Source organism: Entelurus aequoreus, linkage group LG19 (assembly GCF_033978785.1).
Source record: "Entelurus aequoreus isolate RoL-2023_Sb linkage group LG19, RoL_Eaeq_v1.1, whole genome shotgun sequence".
Taxonomy (NCBI): Eukaryota; Metazoa; Chordata; class Actinopteri; order Syngnathiformes; family Syngnathidae; genus Entelurus; species Entelurus aequoreus.
This window is the reverse complement of record NC_084749.1, coordinates 18281664-18299521: the sequence shown is the minus strand read 5'-3', so window position 1 is coordinate 18299521 and position 17858 is coordinate 18281664. Positions and strand designations below refer to the sequence as shown.

General features: G+C 39.7%; 1 protein-coding gene and 4 non-coding genes across 5 annotated transcripts; all 5 read left to right on the top strand.

Annotated features, from left to right (window-relative positions):
* Positions 1 to 4245: 4245 nt before the first annotated feature.
* ncl (nucleolin) lies at positions 4246 to 17602 on the top strand. The gene is made up of 16 exons (XM_062028045.1): positions 4246 to 4408; positions 6784 to 6879; positions 6957 to 7065; positions 7831 to 7917; positions 8157 to 8372; positions 9188 to 9334; positions 10558 to 10641; positions 10725 to 10848; positions 10953 to 11089; positions 11160 to 11286; positions 14853 to 14992; positions 15079 to 15214; positions 15474 to 15601; positions 15753 to 15879; positions 16467 to 16777; positions 16872 to 17602. The coding sequence occupies exons 1-16, from the start codon at positions 4391 to 4393 to the stop codon at positions 16940 to 16942; spliced, it is 2058 nt and encodes a 685-aa protein (XP_061884029.1). The 5' UTR covers positions 4246 to 4390; the 3' UTR covers positions 16943 to 17602.
* On the top strand, positions 7188 to 7326 carry LOC133635474 (small nucleolar RNA SNORA57). The gene has a single exon (XR_009822069.1). It is a non-coding gene; the product is annotated as a small nucleolar RNA SNORA57 (small nucleolar RNA).
* On the top strand, positions 7954 to 8092 carry LOC133635479 (small nucleolar RNA SNORA57). Its single transcript, XR_009822073.1, has one exon. It is a non-coding gene; the product is annotated as a small nucleolar RNA SNORA57 (small nucleolar RNA).
* On the top strand, positions 9048 to 9118 carry LOC133635477 (small nucleolar RNA SNORD82). The gene has a single exon (XR_009822071.1). It is a non-coding gene; the product is annotated as a small nucleolar RNA SNORD82 (small nucleolar RNA).
* Positions 12909 to 13047, top strand: LOC133635478 (small nucleolar RNA SNORA57). The gene has a single exon (XR_009822072.1). It is a non-coding gene; the product is annotated as a small nucleolar RNA SNORA57 (small nucleolar RNA).
* Positions 17603 to 17858: the final 256 nt, after the last annotated feature.

The following is a 17858-nucleotide window of genomic DNA, read 5'->3' as shown; positions in this document are numbered from 1 at the left end:
ATAAGAACATGTTACAACAAAAAGTAATACGATATAAAATTCGGAAATTGATTATGAATAGTTTTGACAAAATAATATATTGATATATATATTGTTATTGCAGGAGGCTGCAATGTATATCGCGATGTAGAGTTCAGGCCATATGTTGATCCCTCACTATAGTGCACATGTTGAGTGCACTCTTCCCAGTATACTCAGAATACCAAGTTGTGGGACATAAAAGGCACTGCTGCCTTTGTGTATATAAACAATATATACATACAGTGCATTGTAAAGACAGTATACTGCATAACCATATCAAATTAGAATTGATGTGTGTGCTAGTTTAAGCTTTTTTCCCCACTTACTACAAACTACATACAATTAAAATGTTTAAATATCAAATGCTGCAGAAGACATGATACCATACTGACATACTCAACATTTTTATCATGGACAATTAGTTGCTCAGTACGCAAAGACAGCTTGGCCTCTCTTTCTTTTTCAATCCATCTCGTTCAAATTTTACAGATGTGTGCCCTCGGGTTACAGTTCATGTTTTTTGGAGCGCAGTGTGAGAAATTCCAAGTCAAATTAGCACAGGCAACATAGTCCAGTGATACCTCAACTTACTTATTGGTTGTGTGACGGAGTTCTTAACTCAAAACACATCAACATCACCATCGAAATGAATTGAATTCAGTTTAATCGGTGCTTGCCCACCAACCCCTCAAAACAGCACAATTTTAAAGGCCTACTGAAATGAATTTTTTTATTTAAACTGGGATAGCAGATCCATTCTATGTGTCATACTTGATCATTTCGCGATATTGCCATATTTTTGCTGAAAGGATTTAGTAGAGAACATCGACGATAAAGTTCGCAACTTTTGGTCGCTGATAAAAAAAAGCTTTACCTGTACCGGAAGTAGCGTGACGTCACAGGTTGAAAGGCTCCTCACATTTCCCCATTGTTTACACCAGCAGCGAGAGCGATTCGGACCGAGAAAGCGACGATTACCCCATTAATTTGAGCGAGGATGAAAGATTTGTGGATGAGGAACGTGAGAGTGAAGGACTAGAGTGCAGTGCAGGACGTATCTTTTTTCGCTCTGACCGTAACTTAGGTAAAAGGGCTCATTGGATTCCACACTTTCTCCTTTTTCTATTGTGGATCACGGATTTGTATTTTAAACCACCTCGGATACTATATCCTCTTGAAAATGAGAGTCGAGAACGCGAAATGGACATTCACAGTGACTTTTATCTCCACGACAATACATCGGTGAAGCACTTTAGCTACGGAGCTAACGTGATAGCATCGTGCTTAAATGCAGATAAAAACAAAATAAATAAACCCCTGACTGGAAGGATAGACAGACGATCAACAATACTACTATCAGGAGACACCGAACCAAACACTGGACCTGTAACCACACGGTTAATGCTGTGCCGCCTGTCGAAGCCTAGCAATGCTGTTGCTAACGACGCCATTGAAGCTAACTTAGCTACGGGACCTCGTCAGAGCTATGATAAGAACATTAGCGCTCCACCTACGCCAGCCCTTATCTGCTCATCAACACCCGTGCTCACCTGCGTTCCAGCGATCGACGGCGCGACGAAGGACTTCACCCGATCATTGATGAGGTCGGCGGCTAGCGTCGGATAGCGCGTCTGCTATCCAACTCAAAGTCCTCCTGGTTGTGTTGCTGCAGCCAGTCGCTAATACACTGATCCCACCTACAGCTTTCTTCTTTGCAGTCTCCATTGTTCATTAAACAAATTGCAAAAGATTCTCCAACACAGATGTCCAGAATACTGTGGAATTTTGCGATGAAAACAGAGCTGTTTGTATTGTGATACAATGTGTCCGAATACTTCCGCTTCAACCATCGACGTCACGCGCAAACGTCATCATACATAGACGTTTTCAACCGGAAGTTTCCCGGGAAATTTAAAATTGCACTTTATAAGTTAACCCGGCCGTATTGGCATGTGTTGCAATGTTAAGATTTCATCATTGATATATAAATTATCAGACTGCGTGGTCGGTAGTAGTGGGTTTCAGTAGACCTTTAACATATGACATGCCTTTTGAAAAGAAAAGCAAACTTTTAGATAAATATTGTATGAAAAAATAATACAGTACAGCGTACTACTCCCAACAACAGTAGTCTATTAAGTAATGTAACAACAATGTACATCATTTACCTTAGAGAGTGGACTTCTACAATATCTTTTTCGAGCTGCTTCTCAGGCAAACACACCATCAGCAGCTTCTTCATATTTTCATGGATAAATGTCCGCTGTTAAGATAGTAATTTAACATTCTTGGCTGGCTTCAATATGGTACAGACAAGCAGGGCTACGCTCGAATTGGTTCGCCAAGCCGGCGACACGCTCAGCCATGTTTTTAATGATTTTTTTCTTTAATTTAATGAAAATCATCCACTTCTCCTCAGCACTTTCCTTCGCACTCACTCACTTATGTCGATCTCGAGCGATAAGCTAATGCTAGCAAGTAAGACCAGATGTTTTGGGCGGATCTCACGGGTTCATTGTGGCATTCGCTATGCCAAAACATTTTTGTAACTCCAATAATAATAATTGCTTGCAACTTAAAGCATAACAATTAACCAAGAGACAGCTCTTATCTCAAAACACTCTCAAGTTGGGGTACTCTTAAATTGAGGTACCACTGAAATGGGGTGCAGGTTTTATCAAATGTTCTCCTTTTTGGGTGCAGCCAAACAAGAGTAGAAGAGTTAGTTTACACCGGTGATGTCAAACTCAAGGCCCGGGGACCAGATCTGGCCTGCTACATCATTTTATGTGGCCCACAAAGGTCTGAGAAAAAATATGCGTCAATAAAGTACTTTATCTTTTCTTACTAAATGTATTTGTTATTTCCATTTTAACAGAAAAAAAAGCAGGTACCGCATGACATTGCATACCTTTTCAACTTTAATATTATCCAATATAGCATACTTACCAAATATTTTATTTTGTTAAACTACTTACATTTCTGCTTGACTTATGGTTTTAAGGCAAGTTATCCATCAAATTGTACAATGCAGCTGTGATAGGCTCCAGCACCCCCCGCGACCCCGAACGGGACAAGCGGTAGAAAATGGATGGATATGGTTCAAAGTAGGGGTGTGGGAAAAAATCGATTCAAATTCAAATCGCCATTCTCACGTTGTACGATTCAGTATCGATTCTCATTTTTCAAAAATCTATTTTATTTTATTTCATTTTTTTAAATTTTATTAATCAATCCAACAAAACAATACACAGCAATCCAATAACAATGCGATCCAATTCAATAACAATACGATCCAATTCGAAAACCAAACCGGACCCAGCAACACTCAGCAATAAACAGAGCAATTGAGAGGAGACACAAACACGACACAGAACAAACCAAAAGTAGTGAAACAAAAATTAATATTATCAACAACAGTATCAATATTAGTTACAATTTCAACATAGCAGTGATTAAAAATCCCTCATTGACATTATCATTAGACATTTATTAAAAAAATAATAATAATCAAATAAAAATGAACAATAGTGTCACAGTGGCTTACACTTGCATCGCATCTCATAAGCTTGACAACACACTGTGTCCAATATTTTCACAAAGATAAAATAAGTCATGTTTTTGGTTCATTTTATAGTTAAAACAAATTTACATTATTGCAATCAGTTGATAAAACATTGTCCTTTACAATTATAAAAGCTTTTTACAAAAATCTACTACTCTGCTTGCATGTCAGCAGACTGGGGTAGATCCTGCTGAAATCCTATGTATTGAATGAATAGAGAATCGTTTTGAATCGGGAAAAAAAAAAATCGTTTTTGAATCGAGAATCGTGTTGAATTGAAAAAAAAATCGATTTTGAATCGAATCGTGACCCCAAGAATCGATATTGAATCGAATCGCGGGACACCCAAAGATTCGCAGCCCTAGTTCAAAGGCAGCTGCAAAAACTACCCTGCTCGCTTTCTGGTCACATGACCAAAGTGAAACGAATTCAGCGCAGCAACAGGCACAATTTCAAGTACAGCTTATCGCTCTCTTGACATTTTTCCAGCACCCACCATTTTTGGGGGGGAATTATTATTTTAAAAAAAGCCGTGAATGAACAAATAACCTTTCAAAAACCGTTCAGCGGGCGAGGCGCGGGCGCGATTCAAACATCCTCCCTTCTGATTGGACCGCAAAGTCACGTGTTTTTTTTTCGCGTGAACGCGCTTCGCAAGAGGGTAAGGAGCGCGGACCCCGCTCAGTCTTTCCTATCTAATGCACCACGGTGAAGGCACAGACACGTGCATCCATTAGCCACCTACACGACTCTTTCTCAGCGTCTACGTTCCCCCTTTGTCTCGTCGAAACACCCGGCAGCATCATGGTTAAACTAGCAAAGGTAAGACATTTCGATTTAAAGTGTTTTTTATGTATTCGTTGCAATATTTGCTTTGTGTTCCAATGTGGTCGCTAGCGTGTGTCCGTCTCTACGCGTGCGGCCTTGATGGTGTAATTGTCTTTAAGAAGGGATTATATATATATACATATAACGTACGTGGGGAAGTGTTTTAGCGTAAGTAATAATGACCATGTCGGACTAAATGTTTGAAATGGAGAAAAGTCGGGGGGGCAAGTGTGGTGGAATGACGATAAAATAGGCGTTTCTGGCTTTTAAAAGAGCGGCCATGTTTGTTCCTTGGCCAGGCTTCGTAGCGCGGCCTGCTAGCGCGGATTTAAGCTAGCGGCTCAAAATGGCATTCGTGCGTCTTCTCCACTTGATCGCTCTGATCTGACGCGGACATGACGCACTCTATTTTAATGTAAAGTATTGTTTTTTTGTTTTTTTTTTAAATCACGCAAGATGGCCGATGTAAGTATTTAAACACGAGGGCTACCTGGTGACATTTTTGTAATTCAACTGTTATTGCGCAGTTGCCGCCACCGACCTATTTACATCCATATTTGTTCCCCGCATTGTGTTCGTTGTCTTTTTTAAATTTTTTTATTAAACACTACATCAATATATTTTTAAGCGTTTGCACACTTGCTACGTTAGCCATCGTGCTAACTCGTTGAAATCCACGTGGGGGTTGCGCCTCCCCCACGGTGTCACACGAGGTGCGACACCTGGTTGCCCCCCAACGTGGTCTGCACACTCCATCTGTAATTACTCAATTATTAAGTTACATGCAGTGAACTTTTGTAACATGAACCTATTTTTCTTTTGTTGCCAGAATGAGTTCCTTTGTTTGGCAAATAAGTCACTTTTTGTGTCTTTTTTAGGCATTGATTGATTGAGACTTTTATTAGTGGATTGCACAGTACAGTACATATTCCATACAATTGACCACTAAATGGTAACACCCGAATAAGTTTTTCAACTTGTTTAAGTCGGGGTCCATGATAATCAATTCATTGTATAAATATATACCATCAGCATAATACAGTCATCACACAAGTTAATCATCAGAGTATATACATGGAATTATTTACGTTATTTACAATCCGGGGGGTGGGATGTGGAGGGGGTTAGGTTTGGTTGATATCAGCACTTCAGTCATCAACAATGATATAATCTGAGAAATGGACATTGAAACTGTGTAGGTCTGACTTCATAGGATATGTACAGCGAACAGTGAGCTCAGAAAGCATAAGAACAAGTACCGTATTTTTTGGAGTAAGTCGCACCTGCCGAAAATGCATAATAAAGAAGGAAAAAAAACATACTTCTGTCACTCCTAATCCCTAAATCCCATGAAATCTTATACGTCTAGTCTCCTACGTGAATGAGCGAAATATTATTTGATATTTTACGGTAATGTGTTAATTTCACACACAAGTCGCTCCTGAGTATAAGTCTCCTTATAGTCTGCGACTTATAGTCCGAAAAATACGGTATATACATTTGATTGAATATATATACACGTGGCATCGAAATGTTTTACGCAGCTAATGTTTTAAAAGCCCGCGGCACATTCTAAAAATACTAATAAAATAAACGTAACAAAAGTGGAATATACAAGCTTACAGGTGAAATGTAATTGAGAAAAAGTTGCAACGTTGACTAATAAAACAAAGCTGTTAAAACTGTCATCGCTCAAAACGTAATATTCAATAAAAATCTACGTTTTTATGAATTATTGACCTATCCAAGGCTCTGATTACTTCACATCAAATATTCCACTCTGAAAAAAAATTTTTGTCGAAGATTTTGCATATTTTGTGTGTTTGCCATAAAAACATAGTTTTCTTTGACAAAAAGGGCAGAAACAAGCAAAAACGCAACTTAGAATTGAAGTTGATGCAGACTCTAGAGATTTAAGCATTATATAAATGTATGTATGCCCTGGCACACCATTATCATCATTTCATGACCGAAGCAAAACACTTTTTACACTTTTATACTGAAATAAACACACCTACAACTTATTAAATACTAATATTTAAAAAACTACCAGCAGCGATAGTTTAGATCCATGAAGGGAAGAAGAAAGTGAATAAATGTTTATAACTGAAGACATTTACGTATGCATAAACATTTGTATTATTTTTTTAATGAATTAACATTTATGACAACCTTTTTCCAAAACACTATGGAGTGTGATATATAACATGATAATGCACACATTTATCATTTTAAAACGGTTGCAAAAAAAGTGGCACCCCAAAAATTTACTGTGGGACCCCATTTTTATGACTTGATGGGACCCCATTTTGAATATATTCCTGGCGCCAACACTGATTTTTTTTTTTTTTACACCATTCCACTTCTAGGCAGCAAATAAACAAGTAAACCTGAAGAAAAAAGCTCCCCCGCCTCCAAAAGAGGATGAGGAATTGAGTGAAGAGGAGAGCGGCGAGGAGGAAGAGGTACCCTAATATTTACTTCTTTTTATTGTTTTAGTATTTATACTGTACTCATTTTCCCCTCTTTTGAATTTTACCAGGCTCCTCTCCCAAAAGCGGTAAAGAAAGCGACACCAGCGAAAGCCACCAAAGCTGTAAAAAATGGCAAAGCCGTCAAGAAAGCTGAAAGTGAGGATGAAGATGAGTCGGGTAAGCGCTCAACGGGCCAGGTGTCTCCAGGTGTCTCCAAAGGGTGCAAACATGCTCATGTTGTCGTACTAGTTTTCTCCAAAAGCAGACAACGCATGATTCGATTATGTATTTTTTCCCACCCTCCATTTCTTGACACGCATGTGGTTGATCAGTACTCGTGTGTGTAATGCTCGGAGGAAAATTAACATACAGCGCTATGTCTTCGGTGCTGGTGTGTTTAATTGTCCACCAGTTCTATCCTCAATCGCTGTGACATGAACCAGGGGAACTCTACCTATTTTTTTGGGGAATTGAGCCTATTCTCGATCCTTAAGAGACAGGACAAAAGTTTTTTCAGCTCCTCATCTTTGGAACTTAGACTCAATATCCCTCTTCAAAGCAAGACTCAAAACACACCTATTCCTGACTGCTTATTCATTGTAAATCTTATCGGTCTTTGTTTTTTTTTTTATCCAATTGATTTTATTGTTTTGATTTTGTACGGTGTCCTTGAGTGCCCAGAAAGGCGCATTTTTTAAGTAAAATGTATTAAGTAGATGAATAAATTTGACAATAATACAACTGGTAATGACGCAATATGCTACCGCATACGCCAGCAGTCAAAAAAACGTAGCCCCTGTAACCCGTTTTGAAATAGTTAACATTTACATACCAAATATATTGTTACCGCAGGATGCTGCAATATACAGGATATCGGGATAGGTTTTAAGCCATATCGCCCATTCTTACTTGTAAACAAATGTCGATTTGTCAATCCCACAGAAGAGGAAGCACCACCCCCGAAGAAAGCCGCTGCTAAAGCTGCACCTGCCGAAGAGTCTGAAGATGACGACGACGAAGATGAGGATGGTAAGTCATCCATTGTTTTTATGCATTATTTCCCACCCTCCATTTCTTGACACGCATGTGGTTGATCAGTACTCGTGTGTGTAATGCTCGGAGGAAAATTAACATACAGCGCTATGTCTTCGGTGCTGGTGTGTTTAATTGTCCACCAGTTCTATCCTCAATCGCTGTGACATTAACCATTAAGCATGTCATATTTTTGTTGGATTTGGGGGTAATTGCTGATTCGGTTTGTCTCCTAGATGAAGAGTCTGAAGAGGAAGCCCCACCCCCCAAGAAGGGAGCCAAACCCGCTAAGCAAGTGAAAGGCAAAGCTGCAAAGGAGCCTTCAGATGACGAAGAATCAGAAGAGGAGGCCCCACCTCCTAAAAAAACTGCAGCTAAGCCAAAGGCCAAGCCAGCTAAGCAGGATGACGACGATGATGAAGATGACGATGATGAAGACGATGAAGAAGATGGTAAGTGTACACTTTTTTCCTTAGTCTAGATCAGTGGTTCGTAACCTTGTTGAAGGTACCGAACCCCACCAGTTTCATATGCGCATTCACTGAACCCTACTTTAGTGAAAAATAAAATGTGTTTTTTTCTTCAAATTCAAGACAGTTATGTTTTTGGTAACACTTTAGTATGGGGAACATATTCTATGTAACAAAGACTTAATTTAGAGTTATTTGGACACTAGGGGAACATATTGTAAGTAATAAAGACTTAATTTAGAGTTATTTGGTTAGGGTTAGGGGTCAGGGTTAGAGGGTTAGGGTTATAATAGGGCCATGCCGAATAAGGCATTAAGTACTTAATAATGACTAGTTAAGAGCCGATATGTTACTAATTTGCATGTTAATAAGCAACTAATTAATGGTGAATACGTTCCCCATACTAAAGTGATACCATGTTTTTTTACTGGTGCATAAAATGAACTGTGCATGAACATCACCGTGTTCAAAGAACAAAACCAACACAGTGCATAAACTCACAACAAATTACACATCTGCAAATCAGTCAGCTGTTGCCGTATCCGTAATACACCGATAGGGAGAAGTTTGTATTTACACGATGAGTCGGTGTGTATATGACCTCCGCCGAACGAACCCCTAGGGTTCGATCGAACCCAGGTTAAGAACCACTGGTAGATTGCAAGTGATGATCACATGGGACTTAATACTGAAAATTAGTGATGTCACCATGCATATATCTGATGCAGTGCGGATATGTTGAGATTTGCATATAACAACGGCTACCTTCTTAACTCAACGGCTTCTGTGGCTTTCAGACTCTGAAGAGGAGATGGATACCACACCTGCCCCAAAAGCCGCCAAGGCAAAGAAAGCGGGCATGGTGAAAGCCAAGGAAGCGTCTGAAGAGGAGGACGATGAGGATGATGACGATGAGGAGGACGATGAGGAGGACGACGAAGACGGTAATTCATGGCAGTTAAATATTTGTGCACCGCTGCTTTGAACTTTTTTTTTTTGGTTCAATCATGTTAGCAAGTAGAATATGAGTCAAGCATGTTTGCTCACATTGTGGTTTGGTCCTCCAAGATATCCTCCCCACTAGGGTTGGGTATCGAGTATCGATTGGAACCGGGACTAACTTTCCGATTCTCCCGGAATCGTTCAAAAGTTTAAATTTCGATTCCTATTTTCGATACCCAGTCCTCCGACCGGAAAAAAATATGTCCGCCGAACCGGAAGAAGAAGTCGCTGAACACCAACAAAGAAGCGCCCACCGCCGGAAGTGTTAGCATAGCCGAGCGAGTCAGTCAAGCTCAAGCATGGATAGCGGGCGTCGGCGGTCGAAATTGTGGCTTTACTTTACAAAAAAAATTAAATAACCGCGAAATAACAGAGCTCCATGTCCATCAAGAAATGAGTGGAGAGAGAGCTGCAGATGTACCAGGACGTTCCACCGATACTTATGTCTGACGACCCTGCTGCATGGTGGTGGTCCGGTGGAACCAACAAAAGACTTATCCTTTGCTGTCATATCTCGCTTACTCCTATTTATGCGTTCAAGCTTCTTCCACACCCAGCGAACGTGTATTTTCCACAGCAGGAGACATTATCTGTCCAGAACGCTCACGCATCCTGCCTGAGAAGGCGGATATGGTCATTTTCCTAAACAAGAACTGTCTCTGATTTTATACTGTACCTGCTGCTAATCTGGACTGGGTTTTGCAAGTTGTTTCTTATTGTTTATTTGCTTTTCTGCACCAGGTTAGCCCATCAGTGGGAGCACGGTAACATTTTTAAGTACCTGCAGCATCATACACTTGTGTGTGTAAATGTGTTTTCATGAGGTTTTCAAAAATAAAGCTCTCGAGGAAAGTGTACACCTGGGAAAATGTATTCATAATTTATAATTATGTTCAAGTTCATAGATTTGATATTTATATTCTAGTTGAAAACAGCCCTGTGAGGAATTTATTGTAAAGTTAATAGAATTAAAATTGATGGAGAATGTCAGACTATTTCATTCAGAAAGACTGCAGGTTAGCTAGCTCATTTAAAATATCCTAAACTTTTTTTTTGACCCTGCCTCTTAAAAGAATCGGAATCGAGAATCGTTCGAATTCAAACGATACCCAACCCTTCTCCTAAAGTGGAATGGCTGAATTTTGCGTGTTACTTTAATTGACAGAAGCCCCAGTTACCCCTGGTAAGAGGAAGGCCGAGGGTAAGAAGGACACACCACCTGCCAAGAAAGCAAAGTCAGATGGCGAAGGTAAAACTGTTAACTCATTGAGCAACCATTTACCCCATCTTTATACTGCCGTAACTGAAAGTGTATCTTCCCTGTTTTGTCAGGTTTCTGTTTGTATATTGGCAATCTGAACCCTGAAAAAGACTTCGATGATATCAAATTGGCGCTAAGGAAATTCTTCTCCAAGAACAGCATTGAGATCGCTGATGTCCGGTTAGGCGGCTCCAGGTATGACGATCAATTAATACCTTGTAAAATATAAATGCTACTATTTTGGGTTTAGTGGCTGTGTGGAACAATCATTTTTAATGTTTTGCATGGTGTTCTTTTAGGAAATTTGGCTATGTAGACTTAGAATCTGAGGAAGAAGTGCAGAAAGCGATGGAGTTGAATGGTAAGAAGTTTATGGGCCAGGAGATCAAGCTGGACCGGGCAAGAAGCAAGGATAACGCAGCTTCTGGAAAGAAAGGTATTTGGTGACTTTGCTTTTCATGGTTGAGGAAATGTACGACATTCTGTTTACACTGCTTTGTCCACAGAAAGGGAAGCTCGGACACTTTTTGTCAAAAACCTTCCCTTCTCTGTTACGGTTGAGGAATTGAAGGAGGTCTTTGAAGACGCAGTTGATGTCCGGATCCCTCCTGGCCAGAACGGCTCCAACAGAGGGTAAAAAAACAACCCTTGTATGTTCTGATTTAAACATTGACGCCATAGCCAAAACGTCACAATAGCGTGTATTAGGGATGTCACGGTATGAACATTTCTTATCCCGGTTACTGTGACCCAAATTATCACGTTATAATCACGATATTTTAAAATGTGCTCAAAATTTTCAAAAAGGTAAATGAAATGTTTTAACACGACACATTAAAAAATATTTCCTTTTAGGAGAAACATTGTAGATACAACCACTGTTTCATGGACCTCAAGTAGAAATTGAATGTTCATATGAACAAAGTACTATGGCAGAATTTTTTTTACTAAAATGTTAGAATTTTGAAAGATGGCACCTGATGGCCATAAGACATAACGACACTTTTTGTCCATACATATAAAAATAGGGTTGCCAATTATGGCCAAAATAATAAAGATTATTTTTTATCAATATTAAATGATTACTGAGTGTTGCCACTTAAAATGCCCATTTAATCGAAATTTCACCTTTTTGTGAAAAGTTATTTTTCTTGTATGTTTGTTTTGAATGGGTACAACTTTTCACTTTTTGATAATTTGCTCCACCATTTTCTCCTTGTGACAAATGTCACCATTAACTTCCATTATAAACACACTTTTAAATCGCACTCATTACACAATAATTTTTCAAGAGATTCAGCCCAGACTGGTCATCCAATCGTGCGGAAGCCCGGCTACCCCCTTTCGATCACTCTTATTCATTCGCTCATCGTCCGTGTGCGAAACAAAGTTGAGTATTTATTCAATGATTGTCTCATTTGGCTCCAGCACTGAGACGCTACCACATCAATGAAAAAAGTTGTGCCGAAGTCGCTGGTTGTAAACAAAAGTTAAACGTGTTCTAATGCATTTAGTCAATGAAATGCAAACACAAAAGAATATATTTGAACACTTTGCATAGTTTAGGGGAAGCCAAACTACCGTTGCTGTCTATTATTCGCCACTGCGGTACGTGTAGCATCACATGTTAAAACAATGCAGTAGGTAAGAGAAGTCGTCAAGTCAGATCTCTAACTTCAGGACAAGGACAAATCCTAATTTTTAAGGTGTGGTGGCTTCAATTTAGCAGTGGAGCAGCGCCATGATCAGATACATGTAATGGAAACCTTGGAATGAGATCCAAGATTTTTTTCCCCCCATTGTAGATCTGTGCATGTAAAATTACATTGTTTTCTTATCAGCATCCACTGCTGCAACAATGTCATGTGATTGCCGGAGGGTGTCGTCCTTTACTGTAATGCTTACATTGAAGTGATCCAACCAATGCCCCTTTTCCCGTTAGTGGTTGAAGCAAAAGTTGTATTTGACCTTTTTTCCGCTTGAGATTTTAAACAGTCACTCTGATTTCTCACAGCCAAGTGAAATCTGTTTATTACTGGCTATAGCAAGACAGCACCTCAGGTGAAGAAGTTTTATGCCCCTTTCTGTGTGCGCACATACATTCAGGTCTTTCAATTGTGAGTGAAAAATACCTATATCAAAGACAAAGCAACTCCTTAGTGATAGGCAAATCTGTCTCCAAAGGGTGCACACATGCTCATGTCGTCGCACTAGTTTTCTCCAATGCGTGATTCGATTTATGTTTTATATCCCACCCTCCATTTCTTGACACGCATGTGGTTGATCAGTACTCATGTGTGTAATGCTCGGAGGAAAATTAACATACAGCGCTATGTCTTCGGTGCTGGTGTGTTTAATTGTCCACCAGTTCTATCCTCAATCGCTGTGACATGAACCAGGGGAACTCTACCTATTTTTTGAAATTTTGCCTATTCTCAATCCTTAAGAGACAGGACAAACGTTTTTATTTTTGCCTTCTAACATAAATGGCTTGTTCTTGGTGACTAGCAATGCAGCTAATGGAAGCACTCAATTCTACCTCTAAATCACTTTAAAATGCTTTCAAAAAACCTCAATGCTTCTGTAACCTGTATAATCAAACTGTAGCGACATTGTGAGAGCGAACACTGAGGAACTTTTTTTTTTATACTGTACTAACACTTGCTGCAGAAATTTAACGACTGCAAGAGATAAGCTAGCTTCTACGTCAGCACCAAATGCGTTGTTTGTAATGCACAACATAATGCGATAGGACACCAATCTGGACTGACTGAAAACATGTACAATCATTACAGTATCTGTAAAGTATTAGCCCACATTTCATGTTTTGTTTGTACACAGCTAGCCAGACAGCATAGCATGATATACGCATGACGTGCTGCATGTATTATGCTCAATATAAAGTATGACTCACTAGATGGAGAGTTGTCTGTTAAGTCCATTTGGCCAGGGATGTTTTTTTTGGTTAATTATGGGTAAGCACTCCCATTTTTGTCCAAATAGCTTGGCTTCAAATTTCTACATTTTGTAGCGTCAATTCACTTTCACCTCACTCTCAGCTTCTGTCTGCGCCGTCTCACTCTTCCTTGGTGCTGGCGTCCAGATGAAATAGTTAATCCTCCATAAATTCAGATTTAAAAAAAAAAAGGATGTTATCATTTTTCCAAAAAATAGTTGTCTTTGTTGTTACTGAATCTGCCATGATTTGTAAACATACTTGTGCTTTTGTATCGGGAAGGGGTTGTTGTCGGAAGTCAGGTGTTCGCTGCTATGGAAACAGAAATCAATGCGCGGAATAAATAGTTCCAGCAATGATTAAAACCAAAATGCGGTAAATGTTGTACCATATTTTTCGGAGTATAAGTCGCACCGGCCGAAAATGCATAACAAAGAAGGGAAAAAACATAAGTCTCACTGGAGTACAAGTCGCTTTTTTTGGGGAAATGTATTTGATAAAACCCAACACCAAGAATAGACGTTTCAAAGGCAATTTAAAATAAATAAAGAATAGTAAACAGGCTGAATAAGTGTACGTTATATGACTCATAACCAACTGAGAACGTGCCTGGTATGTTATTGTAACATATTATGGTAAGAGTCATTCAAATAACTAACATATAGAACATGCTATACGTTTACCAAACAATCTGTCACTCCTAATCGCTAAATCCGATGAAATCTTATACGTCTAGTCTCTTACGTGAATGAGCTAAATATTTGATATTTTGCGGTAATTTCACACAAGTCGCTCCTGAGTATGTCGCACCCCCGGCAATTTATAGTCCGAAAAATACGATACATATTGTTACTATGGAAAAAAAACCCTGCAATTTATAGTGACTCCTATTGGCTGCATCTTCCAAGTAACTTTTATCTTTAAAATCCAAAAAGCTGCATCTTCCAAGTAATTTTTATCTTTAAAATCCTAAAGACGTGTGTCTCACGATTGTGAACGATGGGCAAAATTCCCCCAAAAAACTGCAGTTCCCCTTTAAGCATGACGTTGACCGTAGTTTGAGTAGTTGATTAGATTGGGTAATTGCTAATTACTTTGCAATTAAAAATTGTTTATAATGGGGCTCAGTATTTATTTTGGATATTGGATTTAAATTAATTCCAGCATCTTGACTGAACGAGGTAGGCATATCTTCATACAGGAATGAAGGCAGGCATTAATATTTTTCCATTTTCTTTGACAGCATTGCCTACCTTGAGTTCAAAACCGAGGCTGAGGCAGATAAGACGCTGGAAGAGGCTCAGGGTTCCGACGTGCAGGGCAGGTCTATTATTCTAGACTTCGTAGGAGAGAAAAGCCAGAAAGCTGCTCCTAGTAGACAAGGTAAATAGTTTGTGCCATGCCTTGTTTATTTTTGTGTTTTTTATTTAAGTGATATATATGTGAAACTATATTCATCTTCCTTCCAGGAGGTGGAGCAGCAACCGCTAAAACCATAGTGGTGAATAATTTATCCTTCAACGCCACAGAGGACATCCTGCAGTCCACGTTTGAGAAGTCTGTTGCCATCAAAATGCCACTGAGAGACGATGGCAAGCCTAAAGGGTAATAAACAAGTGCCTAAATCGTGCCATTTCTGATGTAGGGTAACTTGCATTTTGCACCTTCTCATGAGCTCTTCATAATCTTGCCATGATTATGCTGGATTCGCACGAGAAGCAGAGCCTGTGCACAGTTTAAACCAGCCGCACTTCTGTTATGTCAGGGTATACGGCCATGTCTGCTGTGCTACAACTATTCGTAACACCAGGCAACCTTTTGGTGTTTGGAACCTGCATGTTCATCCCTCGTTTGTTGTTTTCAGGTATGCTTATGTAGAGTTTGACAGCATAGAAGACGCCAAGGAAGCCATGGACACTTTAAACAACACAGAGATTGAAGGCCGCTCAGTCCGACTGGAGTACAAGGGAGAAGGAGGCAGAGGAAACTCTGGTAGGTCTTCAAACTGCAGTCTTGTTTTTATAGGATATGAAAACCTGGATCTTTAGAAATTCTGTAATGATATAGAAGTGACACAATCTCCTAACTTAATGCCTTGGTAATGAATACCCAAAGCTTTCACTAACTGCCCTGTTGTTTCTAGGTCCAACAAAGACACTGTTTGTCAGGGGTCTCACAGAAGATACTACCGATGAAACCCTCAGGGAAGCTTTCGAAGGTGCTGTGGGTGCTAGAATTGTCACAGACCGAGACACGGGGTCTTCCAAAGGGTAGGTTTTAAGTGAACTCTCCTTGACCACCACTTATATATATGTATACAAAAATCGCAATGTTAATCTAAAAACAAAACTGTACAACTTCAACCATATCCAAGCTTTACAATACTTACAAACATTCCGACAAAATGTATCATCCCTTATTTCAATCACCATCACAGCTTTTAGTGAGAATAAAAGTATGTGGAGTCATTGGGATTTGTATATTTAAAAATGTAATTGCTTTAGTTTTAGGCCAACTCTTTTATTCTGACTTTTACACAGTAAATGAATGAGTTAATTTCGCTGTCTGACACTTGTATTTTTTTAATTTAAATTGGTATCTACTGTATCCCTTTTATACAACTGAGATTGTGTAAAATGCAACCATTTCAAGATTTTACAGTGGATCAGTTTATTTTGAATCCATTTAAAGAGCTTATTAGTATTTCAAAAAATATTGTGACTAGAATAGACCTTTGCATTTTGCAAATAAAGGCCAGTTCCAAATTGAATAAATATAAAAATGTATTTTCTTTTAGGGGATACTGTAGTTGGCAAAAGTGAACGGCTTCTTTATAATTGCATTTTTTTCTCTTTAGCTTCGGCTTTGTGGACTTTGACACGGAGGACGATTGCAAGGCAGCCAAGGAATCTATGGAAGACGGCGAGATCGATGGAAGCAAAGTGACCCTCGACTATGCCAGGCCCAAGGGCGAGGGCGGATTCCGTGGAGGCCGCGGGGGCGGTTTTGGACGTGGGGGTGGTGGCGGCGGCTTCGGCAGAGGAGGTCGCGGCGGTGGCGGCTTCGGCGGCCGAGGTGGCGGCTTTGGCGGTCGTGGCGGCGGCGGCTTCGGCGGCAGGGGGAGAGGAGGTCCTCGTGGAGGTGGTCGCGGACGTGGTGGCTTCAGAGGTAAATTTGTTGCAAAATAAGTACGAGACTTCATCAACAAGGGTTAGTTCACCTCCGATCTCCCTGCTGACTACTAAACCAACTGTCTTTGTAGGTGGACGAGGCAGCGGCGGTGGTGGATTTGGAGGCAGGCCCCAAGGAAAGAAAACCACGTTTGATGACTAAATCCTTTAGTCTTTTACTTTTTGAAAGGACTCTGTTTCATCAGTTTTCAGAGCTTTTGGACATTCCAGAAAGTGTCGCTATTTAACTGTAAATGGGCATTTTAAGCCCTTTATATTTAGAACCCTCAAACTTTACCCGCCCTCCTTGTGCCAAAATGGCACGTTTGACCTTTCAACTCATGTGAGAAGTGAATGTCTTGAACGATATCCAGCACCCCTTCACGTCTTTAGTTTGTGTTTCTAAAGGAGTGAAATGTATGTAGTGGATCTGGCAACCAAATTTGCTGTGAAAACTGAGCTAGTCGTGTTTTTTTTCTGTTTCCCAGATACATACATGTGTAAATTAAACAGTTTGTATGATTTCCATTTTACCATTTGTAAAATACACTTGTATCCACTCTTTTTGTTTTTATCGTTTATCAGTTAGTTTGCTTTAGTCCTGCTTGTATGTAATGTGTAAAGCATATTTTGATAAGAGGATTTGAGTCTACTCAAGAGTTTGGTGTTACTATGGAAAAAAACGTTCGTGTTTATTGGGATATGATCTTGTTCGAGTTGGAGGATGAGCGCACCTCTATGTAACATAACTTGTAGTGTTAAACTGTTTCCCATCTGAGAATCTAATTGCCTCGTTGAATAAACCGCACAGGTGATTTTTAAATCTGTCATCTCTGTATTTGGCTTGCCTATAAATGAGGTTGAACGTATTGAACCATTTCTACCGTGTATCTATTATGTAAACCATAGTCAACAGAATGCTTGTTAAACGTGCACACATTCGCTATTCCATAAAAAGGTGATGCTGCCTGCTACTGTGGACTAGGTAGGAAAATGGCATCTATAAGTCTGGTTGCCAGATGGAAAATGACACATTGCTGTACGTCAAGGCAAACATTACAGCATATTTTGTGGAAGAT